General features: G+C 43.3%; 1 protein-coding gene across 4 annotated transcripts in view; it reads left to right on the forward strand.

The window, feature by feature from the left end:
• UAP1 (UDP-N-acetylglucosamine pyrophosphorylase 1) overlaps positions 1 to 13,874 on the forward strand; it is a 36,284-nt gene extending 22,410 nt beyond the window's left edge. For 2 of the 4 annotated variants that reach the window (XM_044266753.1, XM_044266756.1), the window contains exons 6-11: positions 4,665 to 4,858; positions 5,954 to 6,094; positions 6,901 to 7,089; positions 8,130 to 8,180; positions 11,937 to 12,003; positions 13,299 to 13,874. In XM_044266753.1, the coding sequence (XP_044122688.1) occupies positions 4,665 to 4,858; positions 5,954 to 6,094; positions 6,901 to 7,089; positions 8,130 to 8,180; positions 11,937 to 12,003; positions 13,299 to 13,391 (735 nt within the window). In that variant the 3' untranslated portion in view covers positions 13,392 to 13,874. The remainder of the gene's footprint in view (positions 1 to 4,664; positions 4,859 to 5,953; positions 6,095 to 6,900; positions 7,090 to 8,129; positions 8,181 to 11,936; positions 12,004 to 13,298) is intronic. The other 2 variants (XM_044266754.1, XM_044266755.1) reach the window with 2 other exon arrangements.
• The last annotated feature ends 3,515 nt before the right edge of the window (positions 13,875 to 17,389 follow it).

Raw genomic sequence — 17,389 nt, forward strand, 5'->3', positions numbered from 1 at the left:
TAGCCACTTTCTTCCTATGTCAGAGTTGCTGGAGTAGGAGGTAAGAGAAATATGGAGGGAACAGCAGATAGAGACTTCAGCAAGGCATTTGACAAGCGACCTGATGATAGCCTTACAATTAAGATGGAAATGTGCAGTTAAGGGCAGGGCAGTAAGGGAGATTAGTAATTGTTTGACCACAAATATACTGATAGGAAGATGGAGGGAGGTATTCCTTTCAGTATTTTTTTAGTTGCATAGACGATGATGTAGGAGACTTGTCGGTATGGTGGCTAATGAAATGTGTATCTAGGAGTAAAAGAGAACATGAAAACACTTCGGAAGATTTAAAAATATTAATAGAAATACTGCTTTTCTGGAAATCTGTAAAACTATCAGTTTTTAACCAAATTAAAGTAAACACAGTTTTGGTCAAATCTCCATTGAGACTGTTCTGGGGACATTAACAAAATGATTGTAAAGTTTAGAAAAAACATGTAAAGGTGGCCAGGAAAATGCCAAGAAAGGTGATACGGCAGAAAGAGGGTTGGAGATGCTCTACCAGGTACTAAACTGGGTTGTAAATAAAAGATAATTAGGAGAGTAGTACAGAAACCAGGAGAGAACGACAGATAAGTGGAACAGAATAGATCAGTCAGAAGTTATACATAAAGAATACAATATAGAAAAACAAGGCATTTCGAATCGGTGGGGGAAATGAATGCGATACCTGGTGAAAAATAGAGTAAACTGTCTCCTTCAAAGCTCATACCAAAATCTGTTTTAAATGGATTACAAAGTTAAATATAAAAAACCCATAAAAGTGTTAGAAGCGGGGTGCCTGGGTGGCCCAGTTAGGTTAAGCTTCTGCCTTTGGCTCAGGTCATGATCTCAGGGTCCTGGGATCCAGATCTGCATTGGGCTCCGTGCTCGGCAGGGAGCCTGCTTCCCGCTCTCTCTCTGCCTGCCTCTCGGCCTACTTGTGATTTCTCTCTCCGTCAAATAAATAAATAAAATCTTTTTAAAAAGAAAGGTGTTAGAAGAAAAGAAGAATAATTTTACAATATGGACATGAAGGGAGGACCTTTCTGCCAACAACAAAAACCATATACAGGTTTCTGACAAAAACATAATAGCCTAGATATAAATTTGAAATATTTGGATTTAAAAAGGTGAACTGCCATTAAAGAAATACCATAGCCTTGGTTGGAGATTTTCTGTTATAAAGATATCATTTCTCTTAAAATTAATCTGAAATCTATGGCAAAGTCATAGAAGCTGGAGTTTTAAATTTGCCGGTGCAGGTTTTGTGAGATTAAGCTGGTGGACCTCATAAGACTCTTCTGGACTCAGAAAATAAAAAAGTTGGTTTGGTTATTTAAGACCTCTCTGCTCTAATACTCTATACTAAAAATATCTATTAAATTGTAATAGAAAAATAGTGCATTTTAAGTAGCTACTAAGCTTTAAAAGATTTTTTTTTTTTAATTTATTTATCAGAGAGAAAGAGGGGGAGAGAGCAAGCACAGGCAGACAGAATGGCAGGCAGAGTCAGAGGGAGGAGCAGGTTCCCCGCCGAGCAAGGAGCCCGATGTGGGACTCAATCCCAGGACGCTGGGATCATGACCTGAGCCGAAGGCAGCTGCTTAACCAACTGAGCCACCCAGGCGTCTTAAGTAGCTACTAAGCTTTAAGAAAAAAACTAGACTGTATTTCTGACTCTGCTCCGCTTGGTGTCACTCTTCATTCTAAAACAGAAACTTACATTTTACTGCTCTGAGCTTCAGGTCCATTTAAGTACTAGTTGATCAGAGCGATGAACCTGGAAGGAACCTCAGCAACCATCTGGTCAACCCCTACGATTTCAGAACCGAGTGCCTGGAGTTCTGGTTCTGAGTGAGTTCCAGGCTCAAGGTCCTTCATCACACTGACAGAAGCAGGATTAGAATTCATGTTTCCCAACTCCTGGCTTTAGTATCCTATCACATTATAAAACCAAGCTCTTTAGATTGATTAGGTTTTTGCTGACAGCTTAAAAAAACTTCCGTGCGCTAACTTTTGTGAGTTTACTGGTCACACGGAGACAGGGGTGTGGCCACTCTTCCCCGCCACCTGTTGCTTCTCCGGGAGCCTCAGGCTTCCTGCTCACTCTGTGTCTGGCACATAATGTAGGAGTCACTCAGCGAGGGACTGCATATTCAGTGGAACCCGAATATGACACGAATGGTATGTGTTAAAAACTTTCAGAAATGTTAGAAACCGTTTGTGTGATCGGTCCTCCCACCTTTTAATTTTAATTGCAGAATCAAGATCTCAAAATACATTTCTAAGAACACTGAAGTTAGGGAGTTATTCATAGTATGGTAGTAGAATAATTTGTCTTATTTCTTTAAAAGGCTCTGGTCTTTGTGAGTTAAGGAATTAAGTATTTTTTTATGGAGTGAGAGGCTTGAGAAAAGACGGAGACTGCAGTGGTTTACAGAACTACAAAGCTAAAAGGGTAGGAATCACTGTTAATTAAAGGTCACTTTGTAAAGCAGTTACAGTAACTATGACATGAAAGTGTTATTTGAACTGAGCTTTTTAGGAATGAAGCCGGAGAAAATCAAGCAAACTTTTAAAATTTTATACTGTCTAACTTTCTGTGCCATATGAACTTCTGGTTTACACAGTTCAAACGCTTTCTTTTATAATCAAGACTTAAAATATTTGGAGGCTCCTAGTTGCCATAGAAGTAAATCTTTCAGGGGCTCCCAGTGGCTCAGTTGGTTAAGCCTCTGAGTCCTGATATTGGCTCAGGTCGTGATCTCAGGGGCCTGAGATGGAGCCCTGCATTGGGCTTTGTGCTGGGTGTGGAGCCTGCTTGGGATTCTCTCTCTCTTCCTCTGCGTCCCTCCTCCCCACCCCCCACCCCCAAAGAAAACACACACCAAGAAGGAACTCTTTCACTGACAGGTGAACACTTGGGCAGTTGAAAGTGTGAGTGTGCTTAGTTTTGTTTCCTGTGGCTGGTCAGGAGTAGGGGCCTATGGAGGTGACTGGAAAAGTGGGAACGAGAGGAATCTTCCAGTTTCCCTGTCTAGTGAGACCCCCCAGTGAGGAATTTGTGAAGTGAGAGGTGGTCAGGAGTTAGTAGTTGGAAACAGGCCTGTGATAGATTTAAATCATTTGGTTGTATGTTTCCCCACAACGTAATTCACTTCTTTGGTAGAAAATTTCTTTTTATGGAATTCTGTGCCCCTTTCAGGCTGGCAGACAGTGAAAGCACACAGCAGCCTTGCGTACCCAGGAGCCCTGCTTCACTGAGCTAGACTCGGGGCCCGTAGCTCTGACTGCTGGGGCTGTGTCGTGGGCAGTGGTGGCTTCCGTTGTCTGCAGGAGACTGCTGCTGGCTGCATTTATTTAAAGAAATCAGTTGCTAAAGAAAGTTTTATTAGCTTTATTGATGTAATTTCTGAGGATCATTTCAAATTGAGGACCGAGTTTTCAGACTCCTCTGAAGCATGCTGAGTTGCTCACTGAACAGGGCAAACAAAGCAGTATCTTTAAATACTTGGTATTGTTTGTTCCGTTGGATGCTCATCTCATCGGAATCTTGATTTTATATTAGTGTATCACACACAGTTGTTCAGTGATTTTCTTCTAAACACTTCATTTAGGTCAGTGCTGTATTGGATTAGGGTGGTTAAGTATCAGAGTCAAGTGTGAGGGTTTTTTAAAAATTACATACTCTATATTTCCCTGTGACATCTTCTTTGAACGTCTCTTTATTTTAGGGGAGATAGAGGGAGAACACGAGTCGGGGGAGAAGCAGAGAATCTCAAGCATACTCCACACTCAGTATGGAGCCTGATGGGCTCGATCTTGTGACCCATGAGCTCATGACCTGAACCGAAATCCAAAGGCAGTCGCTTAACCCACTGAGCCACCCAGGCACCCCTGTTTTTCTCTGTGATTTTGATATACACCTTTCTCTCAGCCGCCCCCACCAGCTTAGAGCCATTGTTAGAGTATCAAATCACAGGTTTTCAAACTTTTTTTTTTTAAAGCATAGAAACTCTTCCTTCAAAGTCTAGCATGCAAACCAGATAAATATCATCTGGGCTCCTGTGACTGAAGTTAGAGCCAGACCCCAGTGACTTGCCTGCACTCATGCCCCCTGCCTCCTGGCCAGGTCTCTGAAAAGCAAGGAACATGCTGTATTCGTGAATGAAAATGAAAACAAAAAAACCTCTGTTTTCAAATGAAATGATTTGGACAGTACCAAATGAGAGGCGAGATGCCATACATTTTGTCATGTCTCCCCGAGAAATTTCATTTATTCTGAAAGCAGGTTAGTGTAGTTAAGGATAAACTGATGAAAATAAAGCATAATTGGAGGGAGGTAGGCTCCTCATTTAATTATTCCCAGTCCAGTGTGATTTCCTCTGGACTCCGTGTATAGGATGGAATTTCTGTCCCACAGTTTCATGAGGTGATAAATAGGAAGGAGATAATTAACTTCAATTCCATTTGGACAGTAGCCTGCCAGAAAATATAAAGATGGACAGGTAGTTTTCTACACCTCAAGATTCCTTTGCTTGAAGACAAGACAAGCCAAACCGCAGATGTGGCCTTTGCGAACGGCCTGTCCAGCGTAGCCTTCGACTCTGTTTCTTCTGCTGCCGCGGTCTCTCTCTGGGCAGGTGGTGGAGAAAACGAACCCGACGGAGCCGGTGGGCGTGGTTTGCCGAGTGGACGGCGTCTACCAGGTGGTGGAGTACAGTGAGATCTCCCTGGCGACGGCTCAGAGACGAGGCTCGGACGGACGCCTGCTCTTCAACGCGGGCAACATCGCCAACCATTTCTTCACCGTGCCGTTTCTGAGAGATGTTGTCAAGTATGCGCGAGACGGGGGCTTTTACAATTTTTCTTTACTGGTAATCAGGAACTGAGTCACTTGAGAAGTAGTAAGATACCCCAAGTCCAGATTCTACGGAATTCATCTTCTCCCCTGAGGATCACTTTTTACCAAATGGAAATTTTTCTCACGTTGTAGTTGTTTCTCGGGAAGATGCATTACACGGGGTAGATTTGGAGAACTCGGTCCAGTGCTCTGCCTGCCGTCCAGAGCACTTCTTCATTTCCCTCCTCTTCTCCCTCCGACTGGGTTAGGTTCTGGTGAAGCGAAGAGTAAGAGATGAAGTACGTTCTCTCTACCACAACAGGACGCTTTAAAAAAATGTAAATATCTGCCCTACATCTACTGAGTCAGAATTTCTGGTGGTAGATGCAGGTCTTTGGTATTTTTGAGAAGCTGCCCACACCGTTTTAGCCAGTTCCCAGACTAGCATTTAGGAACTAGTGCATTTGAGGGTCAGGATAAAAGAACTTGAGCCTTGGATGGAAATTAGCATGGTAGGATAAAAGAATAAAATAAGAGCTACTTTATTCTGGCAGTCTGTTAAATGAAGGGCATTCTATCTGTTTTTTCGTTTGATAGCATTTAGACATTCACGATGACAATCTCCTTTTAAAAAAAAGTTACTTAGCCTTATTTTAGCATATTGACTCCAGTTCTGGAATATTTCCCATTCCACTGTGGTGTCTGTAGCCGTGCTATTAATGCATCCATAGTAACTTACTAATACTTATTTTTCCATTCCACACTTCAAGGGCTCTCAGTTGGGAAAGTTGGGGCAAAGAGAACATTTTCTGGAAGACAGGGGAATTATGGGAAAGACATTGGTGTGAGCCGTGTGGTGTGTATTCTTTAATGTGGAGATCATGATAGGAGTTTTTAAAAAATATAAGGAGGTGAATTGGGAAATCTATTCATCTAATGTTTAAATATGAACCGAAACTTAACAGACGCACTAAGCTTTGAAAATCTTAGTTCTGGTTACTCATGCGCTTGTTCCTGAGTGTGATTATCAGATTTTCTGGCATTTTAACTTTGGAAAGTGATTATGTCTCTTTTTTTCTTCCTACTTAGTATTTATGAACCTCAGTTGCAGCACCATGTGGCTCAAAAGAAGATTCCGTATGTGGATTCCCAGGGGCAGTTAATTAAGCCAGACAAGCCAAACGGAATAAAGATGGAAAAATTTGTCTTTGACATCTTCCAGTTTGCAAAGTATGTTCTGAGTAGCACCAGTGAGGTTCGAGACAGGTCTTGAGATGTTGCTTTTTACTCTGTTTGGCAGGGCACTGCTGTTAGGAGACACTGGGTCACATATAGTCAGGTATGGTGTTCTGATTGTGAGTGTCCTGTCTAGACTCATTATCATTCTCTAGCATGAAACCGCCAGCCCAGGAGTGTGGTTTGAGTTGCCTGCGAGAACATTTTCTTTAGGTTGGTTAGTCCATTATCTGAGTCCTGCAAAACTGAAATTTTGTTAAAATTGTCACTTCTTTTGGCTAAGAAACTAAAAAGGTTGAGCTAGAGAATTGGCCCAGTTTGAATGTAGGATGCCTTCCTGACATGTGCGTAAATGTTTCAGGGAACGTGGTTTTAGATTGTATAGCTGTCGGTCAGAGATCGCATTTGGTGTTGAGGTATGTGTCTCCGAATTTGGCCAGTATGAAAATGCACAAGACTGATGAGCTGAGTAGGATTAATCTTGCCGTAAGCATTTCTCAGCCATCCTTTTTTTCACCCCTCCCCCCAGAACTGATTCTAGTGTAATTGACATAAAGATTTCTGACCTTTCTGACTTAAGAGGAAGTGTTTTATAGTTTGGGATGAAAGTAATTTTCCATTTTGCGTTGGAGAAGGGAATTCCAACTTCATTTAGTGCAGGGACAAGCATTACTCCGGCATTCATCAGAGAGAGCGCCTGTGGCTAGGGACCAGGGGCTTAGCCCCGTAGAGAGCGGTCAGAGCCCCCGGCTTGCAGTTTTCCCTCCTGCTAGAGCAGTCTCTGTGTGGTTCCACTCTAGGAAGTTTGTGGTGTATGAAGTGCTACGAGAAGATGAGTTTTCCCCACTCAAGAATGCAGACAGTCAGAACGGGAAGGACAATCCTACCACCGCAAGGCATGCTTTGCTGTCCCTTCATCACTGCTGGGTCCTCAATGCAGGGGGCCACTTCATCGATGAAAATGGCTCTCGCCTCCCAGCCATTCCTCGGTAAGTCAGTGTCACTTCTCTGGTGTGGCGTCACGTCCTGGACTTTTCTTCTCGGACCTTTCTCCTCTCTCTCTGACCTATTTCTAGATCTTTTTAAAAAAAGCAGAGTACTGACGTGGGCAGTCCTGGTGTGATGTACCAGCCGCCTCATCCATTACAAAGAGAATGATCGCTTTCCTTCCTGTTAAAGAGGAATCCCTTGCTTTAGACACACGTCCACCACGCTGTGGACGAGTCTCGCTGAGGAATGGTCAGGAGGGATTCCTGTTGGTGTGCCGTGCGGTAAAGGCCATCAGGAGCACACTCTCCCGGGTGCTGCCACTCCGTTGTGTGTGCGGAACCCCCACTCCTGCCGCAGACCCACTGCCCCCAGGCCGCGAAGGAGACGCGGGCCCCTCGTCCTTCTTTCCATGGTGCTTTCATGGTTGCTGAGGGAGATGCTGGCAAGGGAGGGAAATGGTACTTAGATTCCGGGTACTCAAACGTTAGAAATGTTTTGGGATTTTTAAAACTTAAAAAAAGAAAGTACTTCTAGTTATTTAAATATGAGATAAAGCATTTTTAAACTCAGTTTTCTCTTTTATGAGAAAACCTTCGTTGGCACCTAGAATGGCCCCCTTCTAAATCATTTGGTGTTTATGTACTTCTGCCAAAAACATTCTGGCCTCTCATTTATATTCTTAAGGGTCGAACGGCGGGCTGTGTGCACACAGGTGCTGATGCCCCGGTCCGTGTCAGGGCCCTGGGCCTTGGAGCTCAGCGGCCCAGGACTGTGTTTTCCCGGGAAGGAGCTGCAGTGAGCCTCCGACAGGGCCGCTTCCGGGCTCGGTGTGGTCAGCAGCCCTGCTCCGTAGCATGTCATGTCCTTGTGCTTCATCGTTGGCCATTGAGTTTGTTTTTACCCTTCAGATTTCCTTTGCCAAGTTTATAATTTACCATAAATACATGCCTTTGCGGTCAAGTATATTTTGCAATTCCACTTCATTGTTATTGTTTGATTTGTTTTCCATTCCCATTAATGCTTATTTGTTCCTACATAGCAGTGCTACAAATGGAAAGTCAGAGGCCATCACAGCTGATGTCAATCTCAAGTAAATATCCCAGCCTGCCTGCAGCGCATGGTGACGGGGCCGCGCTTCCCTCCGTACTAACTGGCATCATAGTTGCGCGCTCTGCCTCTCCGTGGTCTGGGGGTGGTGGATGGTCGCAGCTTCGGTGGGGGCGGACTGCGCTTCCTTGGTGGCAGGTGTCTGTCTGGACGACACTAACTCAGAGTCTCGGTGCATGCTGGAAGTGGGGAGCATGCTTTACTAAAGACCTGACCGTGGACATTTGAGTCTGCAGCTCGACGAGCGATAGGTAGGGTGTCGGGCAGGCTACAGGCCAGGGAGAACAGACTTGGATCCCAGCAGAAGCTAGAGGAGCATCACGTTCAGAAGCTGCGTCGTCCTGGGTTGGATGTTCACAGTGGAGAGGCTGACTGCCTCGGACATGTCTGATGGCTCCTGATACGGAGGAAACGGTTCTCTTAATGTTTTCTCATACTGACAGCTCCCTCTTGGTGTTAGTTTTAGTCCGACATTATCCTGCTCCCAAAGAAGGAAGCTTTTTTTGTCTGAATGGCGGATAATTTTTAGCTAGAAGTAGCACCGTATCCTGTGCTACCTCAGTGCTGACGGAGTTTGGAAAAACCATTATCCTTAGAGCTAAAGAGACAGCTGAATGTTCTTGCTACATTTGAAAAATTACTAGTTTAGTTTGAATTTTAAGTTTTGGAGATAATTTGGGAAATGTGTATAGGGCAAAGGATCTGGAGACGGGAGTCACCTCAGAGGGAGAGCAGCAGGGATGTCCTTTCCGTCCCTGTGATTTTCTCCCCCTACCTTTGCCGCTCGCTTTTGCCCCATGGAGAAAGATGCTTGTGGGTAGCGATGTCTGCCTGGTGTGGCCCTGTCTTACAGACAAGGACGTGGACTTAGAGATGCGGGAGTTTCTTAGAGGAGCCGTAGGTGACTGTGGGCCTTCGTGCCGCGAGAACCGGCTGCAGACTGCTTTGTTACTTTCTGCCCCTTCCATCATTTTAATATATGGAGGCAAGTTGCTTTTAGAATTTGAGAAATGGATTTTTGACCCCAAATTTCCTTCTCACTGAACCATGCTTTTAACCTCAAATGTGAAATAATTTCTTAATTATGCAACTGAAATCAACATCTGGCTGTCTCAGGCAAGACACAAAGTGTTTCAGACATTCTTGTTTGGCTTCTCTTATTTAGTCCGTACCCCTCCGTCCCCTTTGTTCACTTCATTGTAACCACCTGTAGACTAATTAAACAAATCAAAGTTTGGCTCCAAATGAGATCGCAGACTTAATTTCAGCAGGAACGATTTCTATCTCTAAGTGATGTCCTCGAGAGTAAAAAAAGATTATTGAAAAATGAGAGATGACAACAAAGTACTTTGTATAAAAGGGGGAAGAAACAGTTGGGAGATGTTTCTCAAAGAGCGGAAGCAAGGATGCTGAGTTTTGACCAGGTGACATTATTTTTATTTTTTATCTCAGCACTTACAGAGCAGTTAGTTATCGAAAGTCCTCTTGGCTAAAGAATTGGGGATATTGGTTTATTGTTACTGGTTTAAGTTGTGTATCTTCTGAGATTTTGCATTTGGTGACAGTAGCTTCTGTCTTCCTTCTGGGTATCCAACTTTGTTTATTAAGAATGACTTTCTTAGTTTCTTGCAGTATCTTTGTGGTACTTGACGAGAAGTTATATTTTAGGTCAGCCTTGTGTTCCTTGAGTTCAAAACCACCTTCTGATCCTGGCACAGCAAATCTGTCAGGGATTCTGGTGGAATAGACTGTCTAGATCTTGTCAGTGGACTGGGTCCTTATTTTTCCCATTTGGTTTAATATGAGTCCAGGCTGCCCCAGAGAGTCTGGACCAGACTTCTTGAGCTCTTTTAGAATCTGACACATATCTGGGTAGATGTGTGGCACATCTTTAATTTGTCTCTTCCTCAGGTTAGTCCATTACCTGTCTGCCCCGCCATAGTCCATTTAGTCATTCAGCCAGCAGACGTTTGTGGGTCTGCTCACGGACCTGCACGTGCTGCTGTTGCCTGGGTGCTGGAGTAGCTTTCACAAGAGAAGGGAGTCCTTTCTGACAGCCTGCCGGGAGCTCTAGATGCACGAAAGCCAAGTAACATCAGGCAGTATCTGCTTATGTGTTAATGTATGGTATAAATAACAATTTATTATGATTTAGGGGACAGTGACTTGGCAGATATCTATTAAATTTTTTTTTTTTATGAAGTAAATGAGAGCAGTCACTACAGAATACAACAGGGAAGAGAAGAAGGGGCTTGTGCCAGATCTTGGAAGATGGCTATCATTTGGATAGTCCAGATTTTTCTTTGACCATAGTTGCAAGTGACTTGGAATAATCCAAAGTGTGTGCAGCTGGTCTGTTTTGAGTGGAAAGTAGTGGGATAAGTAAGTGGGGGTAGGATATAGAGCACCTTGAATTTAAACTACCTAGTTCTGTTTAGAGAAGTTTGGGCATCGCTAAACTCAGAAGCCCTGTGATTTTATTGACTGCACCAAAGCCTCATGTTTGGTAAAACAAAGGAGAGCAATGGATTGAGGCTGTAAGAGACTGTTTGTTTGTTTGTTTGTTTGTTTTAAGAGAGAGAGTGGGGCAGGAGGGGAGGGTCAGAGGGAGATGGAGAATCTTAAGCGGGATTCAACGCCCAGCCAGCACGGAGCCCAATTCCGGGCTCTATCCCACGACCCCGAGTTCATGACCTGAGCTGAAATCAAGAGTTGGGCACTCAACTGACTAAGCCACCCAAGCTCCCTGAGACTAGCTTTTGTGTGCTCTGTATCCTACCAGTGGAAAAAGCTAGAGGTCTAGTGCCTTTATGCATATTAAAAACATTATTTATTGACTTCTATATTAAAAACTTAGAGACTTTTAGAAACTCCGGATTGACTGGCCGTGTATGTTAGAATGTGGCCTGGAGAGAGCAGACGGTGACTTTGGCCTTGCCTTTGCTTGGGTAGCATTTTGTCTTAGCTCTTTGCAGAGAGACTTTGGTGAAAGTAGCAGAGAAGCACTTTGAAACCTTGAATAAATCAGCTCAGCTAATCTAGGAGGTGTGGGTTGTATAGAAAATATGTATTGGGAGATAACTGACCTTTAGAACAGTACTGTCCGTAGAACTTCCTATGGGGAAGGAAGTAATCTATGGCTATGCTGTCTGATATGGCAGTTGCTGAGCACTTGAAATGTGGTTTTAATGACTGAGGAACCGAATTTTAAAATTTTTGTTCATTTAAAAATTCCTAATTAAGTTTAAGTAACCACATGTGGCTAGTGGCCAGTGTATTTTGGCCAGTGCAGCTTTAGAACATGTGTCCGTAGTAGTACTTACGCTCAAGGTTCGGGCTAGGATTGACAGGAAATAGGAAGGATTCCCAGTACCTAGCAGTGGGCCTAAAGTGTAGTTTATATTCCGTAAATAGTCCATCCCTTATCACATTAAAAGTTGGAAATGATAAAAAATGAGATGTGCATTAGCAGATAAGTATATCAATATAGGTGAAGTGCTTTGAAGACCTACTGGTAGTTATTGGTCCTTGCCCCAAATAGTGTCATCTTGACCACGACATATTCATGTTTACTTAATCCGCAGGGAATTTGGTGACCATCAGGGTAGAGGCTATTCTGTTTGTCTAACTGGGAGAATTTGATTATCTGCAAGCTGCTCAGAGGAAAGTGATGGTCTATACTTTCATTCTGGCAATAACGTGAGAAGCAAAACCTTTAACATGCTTCTTTTTTTCTTAGCTTGAAGGATGCCAATGATGTACCAATTCAGTGTGAAATCTCCCCACTTATCTCCTATGCTGGAGAGGTAAGTTCGATTTGCTTTTTTCCCTCTTTTTTTTTTTTAATGATAGGATCTGGAGACTGTTTCATATTGAAGTAGAGTTGCCTATTTCCCAGTCCTCTGCCCTGCTTATCTTGGGAATGAGCAAAGAAGTTCATTTGTTCTGAATTTTTCTCTTTGAGAATTCCCATTATGGCTTTGCATCTGTCCCACTAGTGGTTAGTTGCCAAGAATAGAGTGTTTCGTAATTTAGTCCTTTTCACTGACACATCAAAATGCAATGGTCTTTCAGAAAAAAAAAAAAAAATCAGCCTTGTGTTTTAGATAAATCAGCCACCTCTTTTTTTTTTTTAACTGAAATACAGTTGACCCACAATGCTAATTTCAGGTGCACAACATAGTGACTCACCAAGTCTACACATTCTGTGCTAACCACGGGTGTAGCTACCATCTGTCACCATACAATGCTATTACAATGTGACTGACTCTATATATTCTCTATGCTGTGCCCTTTGTCCCCATGACTTACTCATTCCATACCCAGAAGCCTCTGCCTGCCATATTCCTTCACCCATTTTGCCCGTTCCCTTACCCCTCCCCGCCACCATCAGATTGTTCTCTGTATTTGTGGGTTGTCTGACTTTTGAAAACGGGGTCATATTTTCTCTCAGAGGGTTATTTTGTTCATATACTTGGTACTCTCACTTTTAAAACTGGGAGATTTAGGGGTTACTCTTTTAATATGGAATATTTTTTCTGGAGATCCTTGTCAGATTGCTTAATTTTAGTATCAGAGACAGCCGCATTGCTTAGAAAGTTAACTCTATTGGGTGATGGTGATCAGAAGAATGACTCACATTGTATTAACTTTAGAAATTATAATCAGGGGTGCCTGGGTGGCTCAGTGGGTTAAGCCGCTGCCTTCGGCTCAGGTCATGATCTCAGGGTCCTGGGATCGAGTCCCGCATCGGGCTCTCTGCTCAGCAGGGAGCTTGCTTCTCTTCCTCTCTCTCTGCCTGCCTCTCTGTCTACTTGTGATCTCTCTCTATCAAATAAATAAATAAAATCTTTAAAAAAATTATAATCAGAGTAATTTTCCTTTCTTTGTTGTTTGTTTTATGATTCTATAAATTGGTCATTAAGCCCAGTTTAAAAAGTATATGAAATAGATTTTTATTGACTTTCAGATTCTACATTTACACCCAACTTTTTGGCATCTGTGCTTTCTATCTTTATTCTGGTCACGAAGACCAGCCTTGTAGGACTAGTGCCCACTAATTTTCTAGCTGTGTTTCGTTTCATTTCATCTGTTCTTTCAGGGAATAGAAAGCTACGTGGCAGATAAAGAATTCCATGCACCTTTAATCATTGATGAGAATGGAGTCCACGAGCTGGTGAAGAATGGTGTATGAACCAGAAACCAAGTTCACCACAGGAAGAATAGCTTTCATTTTTAATAGACCAACTGTGAACCTCAGGACCTCTCCTGCAATACTCGTGTTTGAATAGCCACAGGGTTTCACCTTGCTTGTTGAACTCTTAAAACTACTCCATACTCCCCAAGATCCAGATGACCGAGCTTCAGAAGGCATTTTTATGATTCTCAACTCATTGAAGGTCTTATTTATATTTTTTAATTGTATGATTTTTTTTCCAAGCCAAGGAAAACATTGGCCATCCAGGAAATTTCCTACAGCTTGGGTATAGTTAAGGTGTTCAACATCACTGTACTTAGAGCTGGAAACATTTGTTCTTGAAGTTGTACATAGTAATAATGTGTCCTTGTTTGTGTGTGTCGAAAGGTTTCTATGGCACTAAAAGTTTGTTTTATTTTATCAAAAATTAAATTTTTTTAAGAAAATAATTGGATGGTAAAATAAACGTTTCTTCTTGTCTCTGGAGTGTCATTTGTACCTTGAGGAAATTATTCCACTAGGAAATAAGAAAGTTGGGAGAAACTTTGAGATAGTATAAGAAACCAAATTGGCGCTCCAGGGAAATGATGGCCCCACAGGTCTTGAACGAATCCCTGTATTTGGGCGTTAGCCTCCTATCACTTTGTAACAGTGGCTCTGAACCAGAGATGATAGGCCCCTGCAAGAGGCATTTCGCAATGTCACAACCAAGACGGGGAGACGGTGGTTCCGACGTGTAACGAGAGAGGCCAGGGACGATCCTAGACATCTGTGGTGCAGAGGGCAGTCTCCCGTAGCGAAGAATTCTCTGGCCCACACTGTCAGTACTGTTAAGGTTGAGAAACCTTGTTTTGTATCATTGGTTTATTCTCTCACCCAAATATTTAGTGGCACTTAGGAATTCAGAAGAGCAAAGTTCTGGCATTTCCCCAGGCAAGTGAATCACTCCCACTTCAGGTTTTCTTTGTTCACCTAGAGGATGAAAAAACAGAGTGGGGTTGGGGGGGGTTTCCTTAAAATATGTGCCGTAGATCATTGGCCATTAGTAAGGGTACTCCATGTCCAAAAACAGAGTTTGCACGAAGATACTGAGTTTTATAAGTGCATTTTATATAGCATTTAAGTGTTGACCATAACATTTAATATCTGGATAAATGAAAAATTCTAAAAATTATGTCTAGAGAAGAAATTAGCCAATTTTCTCTTTCACTGACCAGTTGTCCCTAGATGGAATGTTACAGGTGGGTGTTTCTTCTCTAAAAGTATAAATTTTAAGGGTCACTTTTTAAAAAGTATGATATTTGTACCTATCTAAATTTATTTTTTGTGCTAAGGTGTAGGTAGTGTGTCGAGCATATTTTCTCTTTTATTTCAGTAACAGCCCAGTTTGCTGCTGTTGTCCATTCCATCTCTCAAAAAGACTTGTGGGGTTTGAATCCCCGTCAGAGCAAGCTCGAATAGATTGTGAGGACAGAACGACAGGGTCGTAGCACCTGAGTGGTCTGCTTCGTCTCCTTTTTCTGGACCTTCCTCTGCGGTTTCCCCCCTCCCCATCTTTAAGCTCCTGCCAACACCAGGAAGGGGAGGCCAGGCGGTGTGGAGTGGGGGTTGTGGCTTCGCTGGAGAGGAGTGGCAGCCCAGGCACATTGGGTCCAGGGAGGGTGGAGAGTCTGGGAGCCCGCGGCTGTGAAATTACGAGGTGGCAGCATGATGCACCTTCAGGAATCCTTGTTAAATAACCGTTCTAATTTGGAAAATACAGAATTGGGTAAAATGGTTATAAAAGTATGAATTAGAATCATTTGACAACAGTGTGGTGGAGTTTATATGAGAGTTAGTAATCTCTTTGAGTCTGGTTGAAGTCACCCTTTAAATGTGTCAGGAACCTCAGTTTCCCTCTTGCTTCTTGAAATTGATCCAGTTTTGACATCTATAAAGGAATTATTAGGGACATTTACAGGAAGATGAACAAAAAGAATTTCATTTTCCAGTTTCTAGTCCTACTGTCCCCTAAAGTTTGGGCTGTTATTGGCAACAGTGTGGGTTCATTGCTAACCCCAGCTTGCTGTCTGCAGTGTTTCCTCTTGATGATTCGTCATGGTGTGGTCAGATCTGCTATCCAGGTAAAACGAGGCAAGGAAAAATGCATAATCGAAGAGAATGACTAAAACACCCGTCAATCTGTTGGCTTGGAAGTCTGTTTTCCTACTGGCTAAGACTGTTGCTTTTGCACTTCATGGCCCTCTTGGGAGCCCCAGTTTAGGAAAGGCATGTTGGGAAGTGATGGGGTGAGTCAGCCAATGGGGGCTGATGCTGATCACATGTGCGGCACTGCGGGCATACAGCCCTCTCTTCCACAGCCTGCATTCTGGTTCAGGGGATAAAATGAACCCACTTAAACAAGGCAACGATAATTTAGTACTAAAATGTAAGGAATCAAATTCAGTGGAAGTTAAACAAAGGCCATCATTATGAACTGGAGTTTGGTAAAGCAGAACTTCTCAACAGAGAACCTTGTCATTTTCAGAGTAGAGCTACTACTATGCCTTTCTCAAATTAGGATCAGAGGTTTATGTTCTAACAAAAAATGCACCTTAATAATTCTAACATGTAATATGAAAAACCACGTTTTGCTCATAGTAAGCACTCGAATTATTGAGCTCTGATCTATTGGATTTGGTTGCCTTGTCAGTGTGTATTGTGACTTACATATGGATTATTAAAGGGAGTCTGGTTGTTGTGGGGGAAGGACTACTTAGCAGCACCGAAACTGCCAGGTGTTGCTCAGGTTGTGGGATCAAGGAGCCGACCTGCAACAGTATCCCCCTGACTGGGTACATCAGTGTCACCGGAAACTTGTTAGAAACGCACATTTGCGGGATCCTTGCATCACACATTTGTGAGTGAGGCCTAGAAACTTGTGTTCACATGAACCCTCCAGGTGACTCTGATGCACACCAAAGTTGGGGAACCACTGCTCTAAGAAGGCCAACCAAAAGGTTCATGGATGTTACAAAAAAGAGAACATACATCAGAGGAAAAACAGGCCAGTGTTCCTGAAGCCAGGAATAGGGTGAGCCGGAAACGAAACCGGTACGTCTTACGTGAGCTTTACTCTTTGAAATGCCGAGGCAATGGCACGGACAGTGGTGGGAGTGAGGATGGCACTGGCAAGACCTGACCAGCACGGTTGGTGTTGCTGGCACAATGGTATCAACCCTTCGGGGTCTCTGGTCTCGTGGAGCAGTTAACCCAGCACTCCGGTTCTGGACGTGGTGATCCTCAGTCCGGTGAAAGCCGGAGTAGCTAGTTTATAAACACTAGATGATTCCAGAGCACAGCTCGGAGTGAGAATCATGACTTGGTTTAGAAATCAGCAGCCAAGGATGAGGGGGAAAGGGGTTTGGATGTGTTCTGGCTTTGAAAAATCAGACAAGGGAGGCGAAGAGTGGAGAGCGTTTCACTTGAGAAGAAGAGCACACGGAAGGCGGCGGGGCCTGGGCGTGCGCATTCTGGGGTTGAGTCCATTTTGTAAAGACCTCAGACTGCAGAAAGAACCACCCTAATTGGGCTCGTTCTAAATTGTATCCCCTCCGATTCATAGCATTTCCTACAGCTAGAGTGAGGGCGGTGTAGGGGAGAAGAGAAAGTTAATGATTTGGCTTAAAAATAGGAATTTCAGGTTGAATGAGAAGTAAAAAGGAAAATGATGTGGTGAGGTGATGGCGTGATGGGTAGCTTTTTCCTCTGTATTTCATGAATTTTTGGATGGTGCATTCTTACTAATTTATGATAAAAAGTTGTATTTTTCGTAAAGGCTCAAAGGATAAATAAACCAAGGTAGTCACATTAACCAGTTAGGTGCAGCTGCAAGAGAACTTGGAGGTGAAACTGGCTATCGTGAGGTCGGTGGGGGGGTGGGGCGCGGAGTACAGATGTACCTTCGGACAATGGAACGTAGACAGGGCAGTGTTGGAACAGGAGACAATGTAGTC

This window comes from Neovison vison, chromosome 10 (genome assembly GCF_020171115.1).
Source record: "Neovison vison isolate M4711 chromosome 10, ASM_NN_V1, whole genome shotgun sequence".
Taxonomy (NCBI): Eukaryota; Metazoa; Chordata; class Mammalia; order Carnivora; family Mustelidae; genus Neogale; species Neogale vison.